Source organism: Dermacentor albipictus, chromosome 8, assembly GCF_038994185.2.
Source record: "Dermacentor albipictus isolate Rhodes 1998 colony chromosome 8, USDA_Dalb.pri_finalv2, whole genome shotgun sequence".
NCBI lineage: Eukaryota > Metazoa > Arthropoda > Arachnida > Ixodida > Ixodidae > Dermacentor > Dermacentor albipictus.
The window spans coordinates 118796778-118821759 of record NC_091828.1 but is presented as its reverse complement, the minus strand read 5'-3'; the positions used below and the strand labels follow the sequence as shown (position 1 = coordinate 118821759).

Below are 24982 nucleotides of genomic sequence, written 5' to 3'. Positions count from 1 at the left end.
GGGAATGGGCGTACCGAAAGATTTCTGACACTATCTCATTTTTAGATTTTTGTATGTATGAACAATGTTTGGCGGTGATTTTCATGGCATAGGACATTCGTGATGTAACGCTTAATGTCACCTTGAGCGCACCAAATTCGTTCATCGGCGTAGTAAAAACTTCTGTTGCGCCGAAAGGCGAAGCACCAATTGACATAGCAAATTAGCAGATTTCTGTACCTAGTAAGGATAGCCGTTTTATCGGCCGTATAAACGTGTAAACATTCGCTTACTAATCAAATAACCAATGATACAATGTGTAAGTGCGACTCGACGAGGGCGTAGAAAGAAGCAAACACACGGACACAATGTTGCCTTTCTGTGTCTGCTCCTTTCTACGTCCTTGTCCAAACGGACTTACACATTCTATCTTGGATTCAAGCCAACTAGCCCGACAACGCGTTTTCGCTAAATTAACGAGCATTGTGTAACGCACGCACAGGTGAACATGAACACACGTCGCTTAAAGACAGCGAAAACTGGATTCCAAAACTCTGGAGGTAGGAATCATGGCAGCAGCCGCAAGCCAATTAACCTCCATTCATCTGTCGCTTCAACGCGTATGTAACGCAGAAAGCACAGCGCATACGAGCCAACCGACACTACGCGCACTCTGCGAACATTGCAGATTGCTTTGAGAACGAGGCGCACGCGGGCGCACACTTTGTCCACGTCACAGAGCGTTTTCTGGACGCACGAACGCCGGCAACGCGTCCCCACGGCGTCCGTCCAAGGCACCTACTACGGCTTCGCGATTGCTGTGGTCTACGCCGTGGTAGACGCCGCGGTTGCCTTCACTCTGTACGGAGCGGTGGGCGAGGAGGACATCTAGGTATCGTAGCAGCCCCTCGAGAAGAACGCCGCTCCTGTCTCGCCACACTCTCCTGCCTCGCGCGCCACCGGAGAGGGCACGCACCCTGGCCGCGTTCCTCGCTCACGCACGCGAGACTGAACCGCGTTCGCCGGCTCATCCTCACACGCTTTCACTCATACAGAACCTCACGGCGACGGCAACGGTGATGCCCAAGGTGACAGTAGAAATACGGCTGGAGTGGCCATATAATTGATCTCGCCATAAAAGTCCATAGAGCGAAACATGCTTGCTCGACGTGCTGTTGTGTGCCATTGTTCGTTGCCTACGAGAAAGTTGACACTGTCATTCGCTATACACGGCGCGTCGCATTCCGGCTAAAGTGTGTAGCTGCTGGACATCCGCTTGCGTAGTGTCGGCCTTGCTGGCTCGGCGGCGTGACGCCCTGCGACAGTTGTCAGAATGAGCACACTTCTTGAGGCGCCTATTTTTCAGAAATAGCGGAAACTAAATAAATAAAAGAGCTTCACATTCTAAGTGGCACATATTTTGCTACACAAGCTGGAATCAAAGAAAGTCATTGAGGAGCACAGTAACCAAAGCTGCCAATGAAGAGGTTTATTGTAGATCAGCACAGACAAAGTGGCGCAGTACCAGTGCACCCAGTCGGCGTCCCTCTTTGCCTCTTTCATGCAAGCGTTTTTATATCGGCCAAACGGGGCGTTGCATCAACGACCGCATGCGCGAACACTTCAACAAATTTAAAAAACGGGCAAAAGATAGTCAGTTGTCACTACATTGCAATGAATGCGGCTGCAAGCCATCCTTCGAAGGTGTAACCTATCTGTCAAAATATCGTGATGACCGCGCACGCCTTATATCCGAAGCCTTCCACATTCACGTTAGTGGTGAAGCATGTGTAACCCTCCCGTCCATTTCTCTCCTTCCAAAGGAGATTGCCTTCTTATCACATTAATTGCATTCCCCCTGCGCATGCCCTATGCTGTAGATTCTCTGGTTTCAGATAGCGGCGGAGCATATATATGCTGACTGACGGAATAAACACACTTTGGTTGTTAGTCAGTGCCGTTGTCTGTGTCCCTTCACTCGTCCCGTCGTTTAGCGCTGTTTTTATTGCTGGTATCTATACTCAATCGAGTGCCTTTTCATAGTCTATAAAATCCAGCTGGAGAGGATGAGTGTACTCATTAGAATTACCTGGTAGATGGCAAAGACGAGATCCATTGTAAAATATTCCGTCCCGAAGCCAGCTAGTTTTCTTGGTTGATTAAAGTGTTGCCCTGATTGGATTGGAAATTTCTGAATTTACTACACAATACTGAAACGAAGCGAATAGGGCTATAGCTTTTCAGTTCTTTAACGTCTGCCTTCTTAAGGATTTGTATGTGGTTGAAATTCTTCCAGCTCTCTGGTGCGCTTGATGTCGTGACGTATTGCGTATACAGGGACTCAAGTTTTCGGACATAATATTCACTCCGTCTTCGATTAAATCAATCGTTATTCCATTTCCTCCTGTCACTTTTCCCATGAACATACCTTGAAAGGCCTGTATAACTTCATCACTTGTTGTAGAAGGAGCCTCTGCATTGTTCGCCACTACTTCAAATGAAGCCTGCGTGACTGTTCTGGGTGCTGTACAAGTAAACCTAGTCGGCGTCTGCCGATTATAATGCGTATATAAAGAAACTTTCCGAAGAAATTACGCGCTTATCTACCACTCCGTACAACTTGCTCTGTCCCATGGCAAGTTTTCATCTCGCTGATTTTATACTGTCGCCATTTTCTACGGCTTTCTCAATTTTTCTGAGGTTATAACTGCGAATATCGCTTACTTTATTTTTTGTTCACCAGCTTTGCTACTTCAGCGAATTCAATGTGGTCGCTATTTGTCCCTCTCTCTATATGAGTGCTGAAAGACCCCGTGTAGAAGTGAAAATAAAAGGCATGCAGATTAATAATATTCTCGGTGCTTCATCAGTGAAGAAGCTCTATCTAGTAATATTGGGATTAAACTTTAGGCTGAAATTGAAGCAGCAAGAGCAAACGCGTTGCGACACTTTCTTGGAAGTTACGCTGCTGACGTCACTGCCTTGGGGAGAATGCTGTGAGGCAAGTGCATGCGTCAGTAAAGAAAACTAACTTTTACGGCTTTCGTATCGTTCTAGATCAATCACTGACTAGAGGAAAGGCTCTTCGACAATTCCTGTCACTACTGTCAGCGGCAAGCAAGCAAGGTCGCTCGCCTGCAAAAACACTATGAGCACACTTTCAGACGACGTTCCGTCTTGTCCATGGCTGTGTCTATAAATAAATAAAGAAAAAAAAATGGTTTTACTTTGCAAGACAATAGAAGTTTGTGACATCAATTCGTGGAGCTTTCATAAGAGCTATTTTTTTTTCAGGCATGCCACGTAGCCTAACCTTCCCGACGACAGGCGATCAGCAGTGCGAACTTGGTATATAAGAAGTACCTGTCTTCTACGTCTTCACAAGGCTTCTACAGTCCAAGAGCATAACCATGGCTCGTCTCTTTGTTGCCTGCGTGCTCGCCGCCTCCGTGGCCTGCGGGGCCTCCTACCAGCAGAGCGTGCAGTGGAGCGGACCGATGGGTGGCAGCTTTGGCCAAAGTGAGTTTGTTGTGCAATTTCTATATAACGAGGATGCGTGATCCAAGACTTTAAGCATTTTATGCGTCTGATTCCCGTCATACATTGCCTTAACAGCTATAGTTTTACTGCGGAAGAGTTTAAACCATAGCGACCATCGCACAAGTAATTTTGATGAGGATTGGCGCTAAAGAGAGAGACAGAGAGTAAGCTGGTATGTAGCGCGGGACGTTAATTAAAAAAAATTCAAAAGTTTAGACGCTTGGAAAATGTGCAGTCAGACATAGGGTTTGTTAATTGGAATTCAACGCCGACCACTGAATAGTGTGAATCGAATCTATTGAGATGTAAAAAGCGGAAAAGATTGATGTAGTTTGCACGCACCTAAGCCAGAATAGTTATACAAGATGAGCATTGCTAAACATATCTGCAAATCTTTCAGGATGACCTTCTTTGCAGTAGAAATACCTTGTAGACAGCAAAATTGATCAGCATCGCAGTTATCTGGGAAGTCATCAACGCCATTTTCGTCAGCACTGAGAAAATATGCAATGCCTAGTAATGTTTGCATGTGACCATGATATGACGCACGCAATGTAATAAGCATTCGTATACTCGTATTGTAAACTGAGACGTCAGGATAGTTTGCTTTTACGCACATATAAAGCCTGCATTTAACGGCAATAGCTGTATCCTGGAGAATAACTGTGTTTTGAATTTACTACATGAAGTTTCATTTATCACCGCATAAATTTTCAAGTTTTATAATCCTTGATATCATAAAGCAATGTCCCGCTTCCAACTTACAGGTAGAATTATCACGGTCTCCTAAATTATAAAGTTTATTTAAATTACGCGAGTGTTTACATATAAAGAGTTACTCTTCTATTCCTGCGATGCCCATGTTATCGATGTACTTGAATAACCTTATTCAATTTCATATCGAAAAAAAAAAAAGATCCGTAGTGAGCCGAACTTTCCTTTAAATTCATGTGCGCTTCCTGCCATGCCCAGCTTTGCGCTATTTACATTGTAGTGAGTTTCTTCTTAGGGCCTCCCTATCACCAAAGAATGTTTGACATTTCCGAGTTCAATTATCTGGGGATATCTTCCTGCCTAAGAAGGCCCTATAGGAATATCCGCTCCCTCCCACCTCTCCCTTCGAATAAGTTGCTAGATTAATTATGAGTTGGCAGCTCCGGAGCAAAATCAGTTACTTGTCAGAAAGAGAACCCCTCAGCAGTTCCAATCCCGGTTAGCGCAAAAAAAAAAATTACCCGACGCAAATTACCAGTGACCCGAAACAAATTACCGAAGTTCTTGACGTCCTACTGCAAGATTTGTCATTGAAAGCGCAGATAAGCTGCCATGTACGTCAAATTAGGCCCACCTACTTTGCGGTCGTTGGAAGAAGGCTCAAGAAAGGTGTAATGCGCTTTAGTGAATTCAGCCTAAAACCCTGGTTGAAATCCGAGCAACGCAAGAAGTCGTGTACATTTATACTCCTAACTCAACGCGGACACGTTCACTGTATGGACGCTTAGTGGACAAAACGTCTTTAATTGTCGCAAAAAGACCCTAAAAGAGTGCAGCTGGCGGTGCACTTTAATGCTAATTGTGCTTGAGAATTGTGACGCATGCACACATTTATTGTCCCCATCAAAATTTACAAAAAATAGTTTTTAGGTGTCAGATCCGAGATTTGATTTTGAGAAGCGGCGTCGTGGGGGACTCCCGATTACTTTTATCTTCTGGAGTGGTCAAAATAATCCTGAGGTACGCCAGTGTTATTTGAATTTTAGAACTATTCCAGCCCATTGAACCCGGAACTTCGTGCTTAGCAGAGCAACGCCTTAGTCAGTAATTCACCACGACAAGTATATATAGTGAGCACTCTCACACTTGTTACTGTTGCGCACTTTAGTTGCTAGAGTAATAGTGCATAATACCAAAGCCGAGGCAAAACATGCTGCATAGCGCTTGTGCTTTTTGGCTAAGCGAAAACGTGGTACTGTAAGAACAAATTTAGGGACGATTTACCAGCAAATGCCAAAGCATTTACTGGCATTTGCTTAATGCGTTAGCATACATGATTACAACCGCGTTCACCACATTAGAAAGTTGCTAAGGAGAGATACTTTTGTCAGTCATATTATGAGAAGCCAACAAATAGACACCAATGACAGCATAGGGGGCATTACTTACTAATTAAGGAAATGATAAATTGATGGAACTTAAAGTGGTTTAAAAAACAACTGGCCGTAGGTGGGATACGAGCCCACGACTTCGCCCGACGCGTGCAAGGCTCTTACCAAATGAGCTACCGCGGCGCTGTTTTCGCGTCCCCTTTCTGGGGCACTTACGTTTCACTACTAGAGCTAACCCTGGGAGTGTTAGCCAGCGCCACTACTCAAAAGCCTGTGTGATTGGTGGTGACCACTCACATTTCTGTAATTTAATGAATAGCTACAAGTAATTTTTTCTATTCCCCTGTGCTTACTTGGTGTCGTTGCCTGGCTTCTCATGACACACACACACACACACCACAATTATATATATATATATATATATATATATATATATATATATATATATATATATATATATATATATATATATATATATATACGCGTGACTAGCTTCCCAGACTGCACACAGATCCACACGAACTTCTTTTCTCTTTGAAAATACTGGTGCTAGCACAATTATGAAATGTAATAAAGGCTTGATGAGCTCTCCATGAACATATTTACAGGCAGCGGCGGTGGCCTCGGCAGCGGCTTCAGCGGCGGCCTCGGCAGCGGCCTCGGCGGCGGCCTCGGCAGCGGTCTCGGCAGCGGTCTCGGCGGCGGTCTCGGCAGCGGTCTCGGCGGCGGTCTCGGCGGCGGTCTCGGCAGCGGTCTCGGCGGCAGCCTCGGCGGCAGCCTAGGTGGTTCCGGCGGAATGGGCAGTTCCGGATCCGGCAGTGGCGGCTTCGGTTCCAGCTTCGGAGGTGCCGGAGGCGGCCTCAGCGCACCGGGTTTCGGAAGCGGTGGATACATTGGGTCCGAGGATGGACCTTCTTACAGTCCATTACGAAGGGGTTCAGGCAGCGGGCGCGGTCGCGGCGGACGCGGCGGACGCGGCGGCCGTCTCAGCGGACTCGGCGGTGGACTCAGTGGTAGACTCGGCGGTGGACTCGGCGGTGGACTCGGCAGTGGACTCGGCGGTGGACTCGGCGGTGGACTCGGCGGTGGACTCGGCGGTGGACTCGGCGGTGGACTCGGTGGTGGACTCGGCGGTGGACTCGGCAGTGGTCTCGGCGGTAGACTCGGCAATGGACTCGGCGGTGGACTCGGCGGTGGACTCGGTGGTGGACTCGGTGGTGGACTCGGTGGTGGACTCGGTGGTGGACTCGGTGGTGGACTCGGCAGTGGACTCGGCAGTGGACTTGGCGGTGGACTTGGCGGTGGACTCGGCAGTGGACTCGGCGGCGGACTCGGTGGTTCCAGCTACGGCAATGGCGGTTCCGGCTACGGCAGTGGCAGCTATGGTACCGGATCTGGTTACGGTTCCGGTTCCGGTTCCGGTTCCGGCCTCAGCGCACAGGGTTTCGGAACCGATGGATTCTATGGGCCCAGTGGAGGACCTTCTTACAGTGGATTTGGAGGGGGTTCTGGCAGATTGGGCAGCTTCGGTGGCCAGGGCCAACAACTGATGCAACAGCAACAGCGTCTGTGAACACTGTGAAGAGCAAGAAAAAGAGAAACCCTGTGGAGATGCTGGTTGCAGTGTAATAAAACAATTTCGGTCTCAGGCCGAGAGAAATGCAGTGGAGGCGCTTTTTTTGCTCTAGTTCTTCCAACCGGAACACACGTGCCTTATTTTACTTGTGCGTAGAACTAAACACGAAAATTGAACGAAGGACTTATGTACGCCTTATTGCCGTGCCCAGAAAGGAGCTGCGATGGAATGTAATGTCCATCATCGAAGAAAAGGAATGTACCTGTAAAAACACGCAAAGAAGAGCAGTGAATCCATATTTAATTTATGAAGTAACATATATATATATATATATATATATATATATATATATATATATATATATATATATATATATATATATATATATATAGTCATATAATGAGAAGCCAACAAACACTGACACCAAGTGACACCGAAGCCACAACCCAAGAAAGTGGATGGGGAAACGCCGCCGCGGTAGCTCAATTGGTAGAGCATCGCACGCGACATGCGAAGGTTGTGGGTTCGGTTCCCACCTGCGGCAAGTTGTTTTTTCATCCACTTTAATTTCCATTAATTTATCATTACTTTATTTCATTTATTAAGCACATGCAATTTCCCCTATGTTGTACTTGGTGTCAGTGTGTGTTGGCTTCTCATTATATGTATATATATATATATATATATATATATATATATATATATATATATATATATATATATATATATATGTAGGCAAAGAGGGTTTCTTCAGGCTACCTTTCAAACGTAAAAAACTTGAGTGGTGCTACAAGATAAACAGAACAAGTATTTAATTTCGACAGTTTCGATCGGTGGACCGATTTTCGTCAGGGTTTACAAAAAAATGGCAGTTCGGCCGTGGTAGGGAAGACACCAGACCGGGTACCCGGTCGTTCTTACATACATCAAACCGAGAGGAACAGTTGTGACAGTGATTGATTTTCGGCGCCTTGGCAGATTTACAGCGGCCTTTGGCAGCTATGCAGGGCAAGAGGAAGGCGGAGTCACATGTATGTAGAGCAAGGAGGTAAGTGAGGGGAAAAAAAGGAAAAAGGAAGAAAGCAAGAAAACGGAAAGAAAAAGAAAAAAGCACTCAGGAGGAGGGAGACGTAAGTAAGACGGAGAGGGAGGGGGGCGGGAAGTAGCGGCAGCTAGGTTCCCGTGCACCCGAGACAAGGAGGGAGAAAGCGGTCGCTCCGCAGCTCCAGTGCGTGGGCTGTCGTTGTAGTGGGAGCGGGTGGCGGGGGGCACAATAGAGAAGGGGCCCAGAAGGAAGACAGAAGAGCGGCAACTTCTAGAAAGAAACACAGTGTCACAGTACAAATATACAAGGCACGGCCCGTTCCGGCAGCTTTGTGGTCCAGCTACGGTGCGAAAGAAAAAAAAAAGTTCCAAAAAAGAATATATGCATGGGATTCGCAAAGCAAGTGCGCCCATGGGCTTAGATTTAGGGAGTCGAGTTAAATAGCCTCCTTGTGGTCAAATTTTTGAACGTTTAACAGACAACTGACATCAAGTCAGCACGTGCGTATTTCAGGAAGGGCAATAGGTCACTTCGAATGACCACTTCAGTGGCAGGGTCCAGGGAACTGAATTTATTGGTTTTCCGCTCGCCCCCTTGAGGCGCATGCGGAGGGGTGAGCAAGCAGTGAATAGCCAGCGTCTCAATTTTAAAATACATAGAATGTATTCGCGTTTCCCACGCGCTTTCACGGCATATCCCGGAGGCACGTCATCCGCCCCGGACTCTCATTAATTCCTTTAGTGTACGTTCCAAATTTATGGATGAAAAAAGATTCTCTCTGCTCGCGTGCACGGGTGTGTTGGAAACCAGATTGCAAGAGCACAACGCTCACGCGTTCAAAGGAGTGATCCGGCAGCCGAACGTGCCTGGAGAAGGGTAAATTGGGGAGACTTTTCACATGCGCGCGGTGATTGTTAAACCGCAGGCGAAAAGGGGTCTCTGTTTGGCCGATATATTCCTGCTTACACACCTCGCATCGAATTTTGTACACGACGTTAGTGGAATCACAGTCAAGATTTTCGGTAATTTTATATACGAAGGGCGAGTTCGATGCTTCAGCCGTGTCTGCTGTTGTCATGTGACGGCATACCTTGCAACGAGGTTTCCCACACGGTCGACAGCCCTTGGGCGTGTTTGACTTCTTTGTCCTCGCCCTGACTAACAAATCCCTTAAATTTTTGTTTCTTCTATACACAACCCGAGGCGGCTGCTTGAAGATAGTAGCGAGTCGGATGCTCTGTTTCATGATATTAAAATGGCGGGTGAGAATGGCATTGACCCGCGGAGCACCGGTGGTGTATGTGAGGACCAAGTTTGGATCTGATTGTGTATTAGTATTGCTAACCTTTTCTCCCATTATCTGTGCTCGATCTAAGCTCCGGGCGCGTTCAATGGCATCGTCTACTATTTTCGGAGGATATTTTTGGCGTATGAGAGCAGATTTCAGTTCCTCCGCGTGTCGCTCAAATTGCGCAGATTCGGAACAGACTCTTCTGTATCTGTGGGCCTGGGAGTAGGGAATGCCTGTTTTGCAGTGATGGGGGTGGCTACTATAAAAATGCAGATATTGCTGACGATCTGTCGGCTTTTTGTATAGGGACGTGGAAATGCGACCGCCACTCAGTGACAGAGTGACGTCGAGGAAGTGAATACTATTTTGGGAAAAGTTGTGCGTAAAGCAGATTGACGGGTGCAGAGAATTGAAATTGGAAATGAAGTTTAAGAGACTTTGTTCATTGTCAGCCCACACAAAGAAAATGTCATCCAGGAATCGCTTATAAAATATTGGTTTTATGGCCGAGTTTGCGAGGAACGGTATTTCTAAAGATGCCATAAAGATATTTGCATAATTTGGCGCCATCTTCGTTCCCATGGCGGTTCCACTGGTTTGCAAATAATGCTTGTCCTCGAACTCAAAGTGATTATATTTCAGTACTAGATTTAAAAGAGTCTCAACTGTGTCTTTATCTAATTGCCTAGGTTGGCTGGAGTCGGCGTAAGCTGAAACTGCGGATGCTATGCCCTCGGCGTGAGGTATGTTGGTGTACAAAGATGCGACATCCATAGTGACCAAGTAACCCCCCGCCGGTACCGTCAGGTTTGATACCTCCCGAAGGAAATGATTTGTGTCTTTAATGTACGAGGGAAATGAAGATGGGATGTCCTTAATGAGACTGTCAATAAAGCTGGATATTTTCTCAGTCACTGTTCCATTACTGGAAACGATAGGCCGACCGGGATTGTTTATTTTGTGGATTTTGTGGACACGGCTGAAGCATCGAACTCGCCCTTCGTATATAAAATTACCGAAAATCTTGACTGTGATTCCACTAACGTCGTGTACAAAATTCGATGCGAGGTGTGTAAGCAGGAATATATCGGCCAAACAGAGACCCCTTTTCGCCTGCGGTTTAACAATCACCGCGCGCATGTGAAAAGTCTCCCCAATTTACCCTTCTCCAGGCACGTTCGGCTGCCGGATCACTCCTTTGAACGCGTGAGCGTTGTGCTCTTGCAATCTGGTTTCCAACACACCCGTGCACGCGAGCAGAGAGAATCTTTTTTCATCCATAAATTTGGAACGTACACTAAAGGAATTAATGAGAGTCCGGGGCGGATGACGTGCCTCCGGGATATGCCGTGAAAGCGCGTGGGAAACGCGAATACATTCTATGTATTTTAAAATTGAGACGCTGGCTATTCACTGCTTGCTCACCCCTCCGCATGCGCCTCAAGGGGGCGAGCGGAAAACCAATAAATTCAGTTCCCTGGACCCTGCCACTGAAGTGGTCATTCGAAGTGACCTATTGCCCTTCCTGAAATACGCACGTGCTGACTTGATGTCAGTTGTCTGTTAAACGTTCAAAAATTTGACCACAAGGAGGCTATTTAACTCGACTCCCTAAATCTAAGCCCATGGGCGCACTTGCTTTGCGAATCCCATGCATATATTCTTTTTTGGAACTATTTTTTTTTCTTTCGCACCGTAGCTGGACCACAAAGCTGCCGGAACGGGCCGTGCCTTGTATATTTGTACTGTGACACTGTGTTTCTTTCTAGAAGTTGCCGCTCTTCTGTCTTCCTTCTGGGCCCCTTCTCTATTGTGCCCCCCGCCACCCGCTCCCACTACAACGGCAGCCCACGCACTGGAGCTGCGGAGCGACCGCTTTCTCCCTCCTTGTCTCGGGTGCACGGGAACCTAGCTGCCGCTACTTCCCGCCCCCCTCCCTCTCCGTCTTACTTACGTCTCCCTCCTCCTGAGTGCTTTTTTCTTTTTCTTTCCGTTTTCTTGCTTTCTTCCTTTTTCCTTTTTTTTTTCCCTCACTTACCTCCTTGCTCTACATACATGTGACTCCGCCTTCCTCTTGCCCTGCATAGCTGCCAAAGGCCGCTGTAAATCTGCCAAGGCGCCGAAAATCAATCACTGTCACAACTGTTCCTCTCGGTTTGATGTATGTAAGAACGACCGGGTACCCGGTCTGGTGTCTTCCCTACCACGGCCGAACTGCCATTTTTTTGTAAACCCTGACGAAGATCGGTCCACCGATCGAAACTGTCGAAATTAAATACTTGTTCTGTTTACCTTGTAGCACCACTCAAGTTTTTTTATATATATATATATATATATATATATATATATATATATAGACGAGAAGAAAGGGGGTTAACCGAGGGGCCCGATATTTATCAGTCATATAATGAGAAGCCAACAAGTGCGGCAAGTTGTTTTTTCATCCACTTTAATTTCCGTTAATTTATCATTACTTTATTTCATTTATTAAGCACGTGCAATTTCCCCTATGTTGTACTTGGTGTCAGTGTTTGTTGGCTTCTCATTATATGACTGATAAATATCGGGCCCCTCGGTTAACCCCCTTTCTTCTCGTCTATTACATAACGAGGGTCTCGAATCCGGCAACATTGATGCCTTCAGGTAGCATATGTGGGTTTATTGACCAGTTGCCTTCACCCGAAAAAGATCACGTTCTCGTGACGCCTGCGGCAAAAAAGACGTTCCACGTCCGCCGCTAAGGTCTGTGAGTGGGGGCGCTGGCTAACACTCCCAGGGTTCTACTAGTACGCATAAATACCCACGAAAGTGGATGGGGAAACACCGCCGCGGTAGCTCAATTGGTAGAGCATCGCACGCGACATGCGAAGGTTGTGGGTTCGGTTCCCACCTGCGGCAAGTTGTTTTTTCATCCACTTTAATTTCCGTTAATTTATCATTACTTTATTTCATTTATTAAGCACGTGCAATTTCCCCTATGTTGTACTTGGTGTCAGTGTTTGTTGGCTTCTCATTATATGACTGATAAATATCGGGCCCCTCGGTTAACCCCCTTTCTTCTCGTCTATTACATAACGAGGGTCTCGAATCCGGCAACATTGATGCCTTCAGGTAGCATATGTGGGTTTATTGACCAGTTGCCTTCACCCGAAAAAGATCACGTTCTCGTGACGCCTGCGGCAAAAAAGACGTTCCACGTCCGCCGCTAAGGTCTGTGAGTGGGGGCGCTGGCTAACACTCCCAGGGTTCTACTAGTACGCATAAATACCCACGAAAGTGGATGGGGAAACACCGCCGCGGTAGCTCAATTGGTAGAGCATCGCACGCGACATGCGAAGGTTGTGGGTTCGGTTCCCACCTGCGGCAAGTTGTTTTTTCATCCACTTTAATTTCCGTTAATTTATCATTACTTTATTTCATTTATTAAGCACGTGCAATTTCCCCTATGTTGTACTTGGTGTCAGTGTTTGTTGGCTTCTCATTATATGACTGATAAATATCGGGCCCCTCGGTTAACCCCCTTTCTTCTCGTCTATTACATAACGAGGGTCTCGAATCCGGCAACATTGATGCCTTCAGGTAGCATATGTGGGTTTATTGACCAGTTGCCTTCACCCGAAAAAGATCACGTTCTCGTGACGCCTGCGGCAAAAAAGACGTTCCACGTCCGCCGCTAAGGTCTGTGAGTGGGGGCGCTGGCTAACACTCCCAGGGTTCTACTAGTACGCATAAATACCCACGAAAGTGGATGGGGAAACACCGCCGCGGTAGCTCAATTGGTAGAGCATCGCACGCGACATGCGAAGGTTGTGGGTTCGGTTCCCACCTGCGGCAAGTTGTTTTTTCATCCACTTTAATTTCCGTTAATTTATCATTACTTTATTTCATTTATTAAGCACGTGCAATTTCCCCTATGTTGTACTTGGTGTCAGTGTTTGTTGGCTTCTCATTATATGACTGATAAATATCGGGCCCCTCGGTTAACCCCCTTTCTTCTCGTCTATTACATAACGAGGGTCTCGAATCCGGCAACATTGATGCCTTCAGGTAGCATATGTGGGTTTATTGACCAGTTGCCTTCACCCGAAAAAGATCACGTTCTCGTGACGCCTGCGGCAAAAAAGACGTTCCACGTCCGCCGCTAAGGTCTGTGAGTGGGGGCGCTGGCTAACACTCCCAGGGTTCTACTAGTACGCATAAATACCCACGAAAGTGGATGGGGAAACACCGCCGCGGTAGCTCAATTGGTAGAGCATCGCACGCGACATGCGAAGGTTGTGGGTTCGGTTCCCACCTGCGGCAAGTTGTTTTTTCATCCACTTTAATTTCCGTTAATTTATCATTACTTTATTTCATTTATTAAGCACGTGCAATTTCCCCTATGTTGTACTTGGTGTCAGTGTTTGTTGGCTTCTCATTATATGACTGATATATATATATATATATATATATATATATATATATATATATATATATATATATATAAATGTGTGTGTGTATGTCAATGAACGTGACGCCAGGAAACCAATGGGTTCGGCTTTATGAGTGACATCATGAGAAGCCGACAAACAATGACACAAAGAACAGCATCAGGCAAATTATTTGTAGTTCTAGTAGAAGTACTGAAACGACAAATTAATTGAAGGAAATTTGGGTGAAGAAACAGCTGCGGGGAGGTTGTATACGAACCCACGCCATGGCGTTACGTGTGCGATGCTCTTACCAATTGAGCTCCTGCAGTGCCGCTGTCCCATTCACTTTCGTGGATATTTCATATCTGTAATTACATTGAAGAGCACAAAAGGCGGGGACAAAGAAATGAAGTAGACAGGATGGCAAGGGCCGTCCTGTCTGTTATATATATTCATTTATTTAAAAATACCTTACAGCCCTCAAAGTGAGGCATCGAGTAAGGGGGCAGTACATAGAAAATTCATAGAATACAAGACATCTAAAAACCGTATCTATTTAGAACCTACAACCGCAAGCGCAACCGAGATGAAAAAGAATTATTTAGTTCCCGATTCGCTAGGGAAAAGAAGAAAACATAATATAATAACAAGGAATAAATCACACAGAGTGTCTTCAGTGAAGTCGTGCAATTAACATGGGAGTGTTAAACAGTAATAATGAAAAAAAAATGACAGAAATGTTACGGACGCGACATTCCAACGGAACGGTAAACCACAGCGACATAACCGTAATAATGAGACAATAAGCTGTAAAAGATAGTGCAACTATAGAAAGCATTGAGCAACAAACGTAAAACTTCTCATTTCTTTAGTCATATATATATATATATATATATATATATATATATATATATATATATATATCTTCCCGTTGTGCGACACAAACCGAGAAGCACAAAATGACACCCGCGCGCGGCAACATTGCAGAAAAGGCGGCGACCAGAAAGGCTGTGCTGATGCCATATATACACGCAGTTTCGCATGAATTGAATGAAATCGGACGTAAGCATGAGTTGGACGTTGTTTTCAAACCCCTATGTAAACTGCACAGGTTGTGCTCTCTAGCACGTGATCAAAGCAAATAGAAAAAGGCTAGACATGCACGTGGGAAAAGATGTGTAAAGCCTGCTGTGACTTGCGCTGCTAAAGCTGTTTACAAGATTCTGCAAAGCTGTGGTAAAGTTTACATTTGCCAAACGGCTCGATGTTTAGGCGAGCGACTAAGGAAGCACTCATCGTCTTTGAAAGCTGTAGCGTGTGGTATTCATATACCTGCGCCCAATAACGACTTCTATTGCACCGTGACTTTGACGATGCAACGATTGTGATCAAATCTTGTGGTAGACTGGTTTGGTGGACTGGTAGACTGGCTTAGTTTGACGGTGAGAGCACGGCGTAAGCTACAGGCGACTGATGCGCTATATTATTATTTGGTGACGGCACAACGGCGCTTGATTTTTTTTTTGGTCGTATATTATAGTATAGTCAGCCATTGCTTCCTGCTGGGACCGAGACGGCGCTGTGAGCTGAATGCACAGTCACTGCTAAGTGAGGTTCTGGGGTTTTACATACTCAAACCTCAATACGATTATGAGGCACGCCGTAGGGTTGGGAATCCGAATCGATTAATTACAGCGGGAGACTGTGCTTCTTTAACATGCGCCAAATGCCCGGTGCGCCAGCGTTCTTGCATTTCGCGTTCATTAAAATGGAGCCGCCGCGGCCGGAATTCGGTGTTGCGTCCTCACGCTTAGGCGCAACTCCATAGCTACTACGCCACCATGGCAGACACCGCCATTGCTGTTGCGCTCTTGGCGCAATGGCTAAAGAACGGCGTACGAAAAGCGCAGGTCAATGAATTTCACAACAGGTGTTCTTACGCACTGCACGTACGATTTTTTTTTTGTTCAAACAGGATAATGGAAGCCTTGTTTCTATCCATCTGCAGCTGTAATTTATTACTAACACTGCAATTCACCGGCCGGTTGTTCACGATAACAGCTCCCTTGAACATATTTTTTTTATGTTGCGAATATGAGCCCAGCGGCCACATAGTTAAGACATCATCAGGCTTACTCATAGCTGAACCTGATGTATTTTACTAATAGCCTCTCTCTTTCTTTTTGTGGGTGCTGTATTTAAATTTTTGTTCAAGCTTGATTCCGTCGATTTTCGGCCAAACATCTCCAGCTTGTGAATACCAACCTGTATGACTTCTGTAGGAAAATTGTCATTTTATGACCATCAATACAGCAAATTGATTAGACTTTACTGCTAAGGAAGCATGTGTAATGGATAGTTTTACTGAGCAATAACGAATCCACTGTGTGTTTCCGTGTTCCCGGAATGGAGGGCAATGAGAGAAATAAATATATTTCACAGCCAGCCTTCTACTTGAGCAGAGTGCGCTTTCTAAATTCGAGAGAGCGTTATCGCAGAACTCCGAGGGAAAGGTATGAGCTCCACAAAAAAGTGAATTTTGAACAGATTTCTTTACATTGCTTTTTCCATTGTTGTGACGAGCTGAAATCGAAAACTTGGGCAGCAATACTGTGGTTAGGAGCGCTATGAGTACTATAATATTTAAAAGAAGTTGGATCCCACAGTGCTTGAAAATAGCCATTACGTCTGTACAACGTTGTTAACAAAGCATAACGATTACTCATATACCGCAGCTTTTCAAGCACTTCAATGGCCATGAGAAGTGCCGCATGGCTGAAATTTAAATATTTTTTGCTCTACCAGACTTTTTTAGAAACGTATTTGCACAGCTTTTCTAACGTGCGAGATATTTCAGGCTACTGTATTGTGCAGAGCATGCTTTGTCTTACACAGACTCGGAATCTGTTGGTCCCCTTCTAGGGCTGTTGAAAACTTGACTCTTCTACCAAAGGCCTTAGCAACATAGTACGATGTGCGAAAAAAAAGTACTTTTTTTGACGCTGCATTCTAGCATGGTGGAAGAGCTGGTTAGTGTTTTGAGTGTTTGATAAATGAACTTTTGAGTGCTGCTCGTTTGGAAGGCTAAACTGACTCATTATCACATAGCCTAGCAAAGTTCTTTTTACGGTCTTGTCACGTGTTTGCGCCGCCATTATTGCATTTGCGGTGGTGTAGGAGGAATGCTGCATACGGCAGGTGGCGCCTTGAAATCTCACGTCACACTGGTAGTGTGTCACTTATAACAACTCTAAATCGCTTCCCCCACACTAATTTAGGTCGCAGAGTGCGATGAAGTCGGCGTATATTTTGACCACCCAGACATAGCTTCCCTTGAAGTACTTGCTGAAAAACGATTGCCAAGGAGATATCGTGCAATAATTCAATTAATTTTGTAACTATGGAAAGATCTTTACGAAACGCTTGTTGAGATATTCACAAAATGTGTTCTTTTTCAAGACAATTAGTGATGCGTTTATGAATATTGTGCTTGGCAATGATATTGGGCAATATAACACCACATGAGATTCACCGCCCGACTTGTGAAGGGCAAGGTACTCGAAGTTAAGAGCATGTTGAAGATTAGACGCAGATATTTGGCGACCCATTCGGCGCAGCGGGTGAGAGAAACACATTCGCTATGTTATCAGGCCATGGTTGCTTTTTTATGTTTGTTTTTAACAAAGGGGTAAAAATACCTGCTTCGTGTATGTGAAGAGGTTGTATGTAGGTGGCACTACGAATCTCAACAAGCGGTGGGACGTCGTTATTTGTAGTGAAAGCTGAGTTAAAGTAATTATTAAACAAGGCAGCTCTGTCTCTGCTTAATTTGGTGGACATTGTATTGTCTTTCCAATTTTTAGGATTTAAGTAGTTCCAAATTTTTTTGTGATGCATCACTTAGAAATTTAGGTACTGTAAAAGAAAAATATGATTTTTAGCAGCGCTTATCTTAGACCTCATTGAACTGATAGATTCTGTAAGGTTACTTTTAAATATGAGGCTCGGCATTCGGTTTGAAAATTTTCTGAGGTGCATTACTTTGCGTTATGCGTGAACAATGGCGCGATTTTTCCATGCATTGATTTTTTGTCTTGGTTTTGATGGCTATGTAGTAGGAAATGGAATGTACTGCAACTTCTTTAAATTTCTGTCACAACGATCCGACATCAGCATCTGGATACTCAAAGGTACTCAAATGAACTAAATTCATGTCATAGGTGGTCGACTATGCTAATGCCATCAGCATTCTTGAAGGAGAAGAAAGTTAAAACTGTTTTGGAGGGCTTTATACGATGACGCACCGGTAAACACAATGATATATTGTGGACCGATATACCGTCTATTAATTCAACGTTGGCATAAGCAGAGGGAAAATGGTATTTAACAAACACCACGTCCAGTATATTTGAGGAACGCAGCTGCACACAAGTGGACTGCTTAATAATTTGTGAGAGGTTAAATATTAGCAAAGTATCAAAAATTATGTCGGAAGTGGGTGACTGATGTTGCATAGTGAGCCGGTCGATATCAGGGAGGTTAAAATCGCCGACCAGTCTAATCCTACTCGTAAGAACATGAAAGTGGAGGTAAGCGTACAAGGAACGTATAACATTGATGCTTGACGAGGGACTTCGATAAACACAGCCAACAACAACTGGACAAGAAGGGAAATGCATTTTACAAAAAATAGCTTCCACCCCTTCAACTTCAGGGAGCGGTGCGAAAGCCTTATCTTTTCTTATTAAAATGGCTACGCCTCTCCCAAGCGTAATTCTATCTTTGCGTAAGATTGCGTATTTAGCCGGCGTTTTCTCGAAGTCCCTGTCGCCACTTGACAGCCATTTTTCGGTGAACGCCACAAAGTAGGGTTCAGTGCTGAATAAAAATGATGCTAGCCTGGTTATTTTTTGATTAATGCTGCTAGCATTAATGTTCGCGAACTTTACTTGGTGAGCACCTGTTGCGTGGACGCAATGCGTGCAACTGTTATCCTTCGTTTTTTTGTTGCGGGCTATGGTCTATTAGGCCGAATGCAGTTTGCACCCTCATCCCATTCGTATAAATCGTTAACCTTTAACTTGTCAAACACGAGAGCTTTTTCACCGGCTCTTTCTTTGCCTTAGCCGCTTGCCATAATTTCGTTCGTATATCGCGAACACGCGATGAAAAATCATCCCTAACTACGAACTTTGTTTTTATAGCAATTTCTAAGTATTTGAGCCCTGTCTGGGAAATCTAGATAGTATTGTAGGCCTTGTTTTATTGGCAGCATGTCTGCCCAGTGAATGGATTCATTAAATTGCTACTGGTCATAATTCAATCACTTTTTCATTATGCTACCATTAATCGTATCAGAAAGGTCCCTGTCGTTTTCCTTAACATCCTCTAGGACTCTATACAGTATTAGATTGGACCGTCGCGAGCGGTTTTCAAGGTCGTCTACTCTTTCTTCTACAGCTGAAAGAGTTTGTTGTAATTTGTTGGCAACGTCATGCAAGGGCTGCTACTTTTTCTTGTTTTGATTTAATGGCAGTGCGCCGGTCCTTCTTAATTTCCTTTACATCAACAGCAATTTGTTGTATCTGTTTATAGAGAAGGGTTAGGTCAGGTCCAGGTACAGAGTTAGATTCCACGTCCCCACAATGTAACAGTAACTTCTCGAGGGGAAAAGCTATTTCAGACAGCATCTCGCATAGCAGCATTGGGCGCGGCAGCACAACTCAGCAAAGGTTATTTGCGCGAATACAGTTGCCGTAGCGATTGCTCACCTGAACGACGAAAACAAACGGATGAGACGTCATGCTAGCACTGCTGCCGTGCCCTATGGTGCCTGGTAGATTGCCTCCTTGCTTCGTGCTCAAGCGGAATGCCTGCAGTGCCATCGCTGGACCGTCGAAGGCCACCGCAGCGCAAAGTACTGTCTATGAAGGGAACATAATATCGATATTCTTTATCTTGAGGTGCGTCTGCGCAGTTGTCACGTTGGAAGGCAAGAAATGAGTAAACTGAATGGCATTTATCGCAGCTTGCCGGCCTGGTACATCGCACTTTGCTAGCAGCAGCAGATAGGTAGAGACGAGCTGAACGACGAAAACAAACGGATTAGGCGTCATGCTCGCTGCACTGCTGTGCCCTATATTTATATAAATTTCGTAGGATTCTGTCAAGCACCGTATATTTACTATTGGTTTATGAACTTGATGGCTCGCAATCCAATCAAATTGAACAAACATTTCCCACAGGATAGGTATCAGCATGAGCAGAGATTCATTTGGCTGTTCTGTCCACTATAACTGAACTGCTTCGCCAGCTTTTTTTTCACGGTATCATTCTAGAGGAAACTATGTTAGTTGTTTCTTTTCAGTGTAATTTTGCAATCCATTCTAATGGTCTTGCTCACCATCTGGTATTTTAGCCTAGGGCTTGGCAGGACAAAAGTACTTAATTAGCCAGGTAAGGCAGGCGGCAAAGGTCAGAGGGGCACTGGACAACTGAGTGACGCCGAGCGCCCCTCCATAAAACCTTTTCCTCCTGTCAAATAAGCTATCTCTCTCTCTTCACCCCCCCTCCCCCCCCACACACAAACACCGGCCCGTTAAATTGTGATTATTCATTAAGATGCTTGGCCCATTGGTACATCGCCAGGTGATTGTATAGAGTCGCTGCGACGTCGATATTCGAAGTACGGGCTATCATTCAGAATATTTCCAGACTATTCTGCAGACTAATATGCTGCAGTCTGTGAGGCGAACCTTTAGTGAAGTGGCTAATTAAATTCATGACAACTGATGGCAATGCGTACTGTTGTGTTTAATGTAACCCTGTGCAAGTTGTAAATTCACAAATTAATTGTATTTGTGCCCCGCAATGGTTAAAACTTAAAACCTACGCAGTTCTTATATTCACGAAAAAAAGTATAGCTTTAAAAAATGAAACAAAGCTCGAAAGGAAGAACTTGGAACCTGACAGGCTGCTGATTTCTGCTGCTTGAAACTGGGTTGGTCAGGTTGAATTCTGAAAATAGCCATGCCACTTCGTCGCATGTGCTTTTGAAGTTGTGATCGTCATCTTGATGACGCAGCACAGATTACCCAAAGAGCTAGCTTAGGAATTTCGTGGGACTGATATGCTACATTCTCTCCGATATCATAAATCTCGAAACCTTATGAGCGGGGGGACCTTAGAAAAAGTTGAATTTCCGAGCATTTCATGGCTGTAGCACGTAAAACCATGCAACATAATGTGGTTTGCTTGTACGTGTAAAGGCCAGAAATCGCAAGATATCACCAGTGTAAAGGCCAGTATCGCAAGATCTGGGTGCGAATGGTAAGTCAACAGGGCAACTCGTCCCATACATGCTTTTTTTTTGTCGCGTCGTTGCGTGAATACGGTTTATCTCTGCGGTTAAGAAATTGTTCAGTGCATGCATAGCCGTCAGTGCAGCCTGCGACCTTTATCATAAACCGGTACAGGCAGGATTCCACCCCCTTGTGCTTAAATCAGGCGGCGTGGGCAGCTTGGCCCGGCGGGCGGTCTCGCCAATTCCCCGTACTCGTCGCCAGGCCGCGGTCAAAAATTTTCATGCTTTGTGCCGTCCCCCGCTTTCCCGCTTGTCCTGCGTGAACATGCCTCTAGGCTGTGGCGCGTTTCTAGAAGATGACGCACGTATTGTATTCTAACACGACCACTTTTAACGCTTCGCAAACGTTTCGCTCTCTCTGCAAGGTCCAACATGGTTGCAGAGGGAGGCGTTCGTGCAATTAAAATTTGAAGCGGGCCCCTTGACGCAATGCTGCCTCAGGTAAGCCTCGCGTACACCGATTCACGCATTTTGTGGGATCTGCATATAGATTTTTTTACATTGTGTTTGTGAGGAACGTCATTCTCACTCATTGTTCCACTTGTCCTAAAATTAGACATAAGTTTCGTTTGAACCGGAATAAGCATACGTTATCCCACTGCTTTATATAGAAAAGCCTGCTACCTTTCTCAGTTGCTTCGATTGTTCCCTTAAAGCTGAAGTGACGTCTTTAGAAAGATAAGTGTAATACGCAGAAAAATGTTATTAACACAGACCAATCGTTAGTAATCCGAATTATTACCTGCAGTTTTCACCTTTCTGGTGCTCTTTCACTACAATATTGTTACGTAGGAAGACGCAGACGACAAGCTATGTACAAATATATTTACAAGGAAAATACGCTGCGCTTGGCCAAGAGGAAACAGCCCGCGCTAGCTTCTAAATCGTCGTCGTCGTCTTTACACTGCTGGCCTTTCGTGATCGCCCATATTGTGCTGTAGCACTACCCCCGGCTGCAAAAGCACCGTCCCGGAGCGACTAAAGATCGGACTCGGAAGCAGTGTAGTAGGCCTTGAGCCTACTGACGTGTACGACATCACTAGATGCCACAGGAGAGGACGAGCTTGAGCCCCCAGGAGCAATTTCGTAAGTCACAGGCGTCACCTGGCGCAGCACGTGGTAGGGCCCTGTGTATCGCGAAAGAAGCTTCTCTGAAAGTCCGACGTGACGAGAGGGCGACCACAGGAGCACGAGCGCACCAGGTGAAAACTGTACGTCACGATGGCGGGCGTTGTACTGACACTGCTGAGTGGTCTGTGAGGCCGTAAGTCGAGCACGGGCAAGCTGGCGTGCATGGTCGGCGAGGGCGATGGCGTCGCGCGCATACTCGCTTGTTGAGACCGCAGCAGGAGGAAGTGCCGTGTCTAGGGGCAAGGTAGGTTCGCGACCGTACAGTAGATAAAAGGGAGAAAATCCGGCGGTGTCGTGCCGGGAAGAGTTGTACGCAAATGTTACGTAAGGAAGGGCAATGTCCCAGTCGAGGTGGTCCTTGGAGACGTACTTGGCCAGCATATCGGTAAGAGTACGGTTTAACCGCTCTGTCAGGCCATTGGTTTGAGGATGGTATGAAGTAGTCAGTTTGTGTTGAATGGAGCAGGAACGCACAATGTCAGCGATAACTTTCGAGAGAAAGTTTCGACCACGGTCAGTAAGCAGCTGTCGCCGGGCGCCATGAAGCAAGATAATGTCACGCAAGAGAAAGTCCGCGACGTCAGTGGCGCAGCTGGTAGGGAGAGCCCGAGTGATAGCGTATCGAGTGGCGTAATCAGTCGCGACGGCTACCCATTTGTTCCCAGAGGATGACGTGGGAAAGGGACCGAGCAGGTCTAATCCAACACGAAAGAACGGTTCCACAGGGACGGTGATCGGCTGGAGATGACCGGCAGGTAGCACCTGAGGTGTCTTCCGACGCTGGCAGGGATCACAGGCAGCAACATAGCGTCGAACGGAGCGAGCGAGACCAGGCCAATAGAAGCGGCGGCGGACGCGGTCGTACGTGCGGGTTACCCCAAGATGTCCTGCAGTGGGTGCGTCATGCATCTCAAAGAGCACAGTCTGTCGTAGATGTTTTGGCACGACAAGAAGAAGATCAGGGCCATCAGGGAGGAAGCTCCTTCGGTACAGAATGCCGCCCTGGAGGACATATCGGCGAACGGATGCGTCGGTAGGTGTAGAGCGCAGACGCTCGATGAGTACTCGCAGCGATAGGTCTCGGTACTGCTCATCGGCGATGTTAGCGAAGGCAGACACAGAGAAAATGCCGTCGGCGGTACTACTGTCGGCCTCGTCAGGCTCGTCTACCGGGTAGCGAGACAGGCAGTCAGCGTCCTTGTGGAGTCGGCCAGATTTGTAGGTGACAGAGAACGAATATTCTTGGAGGCGTAAGGCCCAGCGACCAAGTCTTCCTGAAGGGTCTTTCAATGAGCGTAACCAACAAAGCGCGTGATGGTCTGTGACAACGGAAAAGGATCGGCCATATAAGTATGGGCGGAATTTCGCAACCGCCCAAACTAGGGCCAGACACTCACGCTCAGTGATGGAATAGTTGCGCACCGCGGTTGAGAGGAGCCTGCTGGCGTAAGCGATAACACGGTCGTGGCCACGCTGGCGTTGTGCCAGTACTGCTCCAATTCCGTGACCGCTGGCATCAGTACGGACTTCGGTAGGCGCAGAAGGATCGAAATGGGCCAGAACGGGAGGCGTTGTGAGAATGTCGATCAGATGAGAGAATGCAGAGGCCTCGTTATCGCCCCACTGGAAAGGAGCGTCTTTTTTCAAAAGGTCGGTTAGTGGTCGTGCTATGGCGGCGAAATTCCTCACGAAACGGCGGAAGTACGAACAAAGGCCGATGAAGCTGCGCACATCCTTGACACACTTCGGAACAGGGAAGTGCGTAACAGCATGGATCTTGCCTGGGTCCGGTTGCACTCCGTTCGCGTCAACGAGATGTCCAAGGACGGTAATCTGGCGACGGCCGAATTGGCACTTCGATGCGTTGAGTTGCAGACCGGCTCGCCGAAAAACGTCCGGGACTGCTGAGAGGCGCTCGAGGTGCGTAGCGAACGTTGGGGAGAACACGATAACGTCGTCCAAGTAGCACAAGCACGTGGACCATTTGAAACCGTGAAGAAGGGAGTCCATCATGCGTTCAAAAGTGGCAGGAGCGTTACATAGGCCGAACGGCATCACCTTGAATTGATAAAGACCGTCGGGTGTTACAAAGGCGGTCTTCTCGCGGTCGAGATCGTCCACGGCAATCTGCCAATAGCCGGAGCGAAGGTCAATAGAGGAGAAATAGCGAGCACCGTGGAGGCAGTCAAGGGCGTCATCAATCCGAGGTAGGGGATACACGTCCTTTTTGGTAACCCTGTTAAGGTGCCGATAATCCACGCAAAAGCGCCATGAGCCATCCTTCTTTTTTACCAGCACAACCGGTGACGCCCAAGGACTACATGACGGTTCAATAATGTTTTTGGCAAGCATTTGGCGAACTTCTGGGTGAATAACTTGACGCTCAGCTGGTGACACTCGATACGGGCGGCGATGAATGGGAGGGGCATCGCCGGTATTAATGCGATGTTTGACAGCTGTAGTTTGGGCTAAAGGACGATCGTTAAAGTCAAAAATATCTTGGTAGGAAATGAGAACGCGGTAGAGCGCACGAGCGTGCT

At 46.3% G+C, this 24982-nt stretch overlaps 2 protein-coding genes across 13 annotated transcripts in view; one reads left to right on the top strand and one right to left on the bottom strand.

Moving 5' to 3' along the window:
- The window catches only part of LOC135910324 (uncharacterized), a 312252-nt gene that overhangs the window by 20494 nt on the left and 266776 nt on the right, over positions 1–24982 (bottom strand). The gene's annotated exons all lie outside the window — the stretch shown is intronic.
- Positions 3348–24982, top strand: part of LOC135910322 (uncharacterized PE-PGRS family protein PE_PGRS46-like) — a 146287-nt gene continuing 124652 nt past the window's right edge. The window contains exons 1-2 of the mRNA XM_070524254.1: positions 3348–3498; positions 6233–6781. Coding sequence (XP_070380355.1) covers positions 3390–3498; positions 6233–6781 — 658 coding nt within the window. The 5' untranslated portion in view covers positions 3348–3389. The remainder of the gene's footprint in view (positions 3499–6232; positions 6782–24982) is intronic.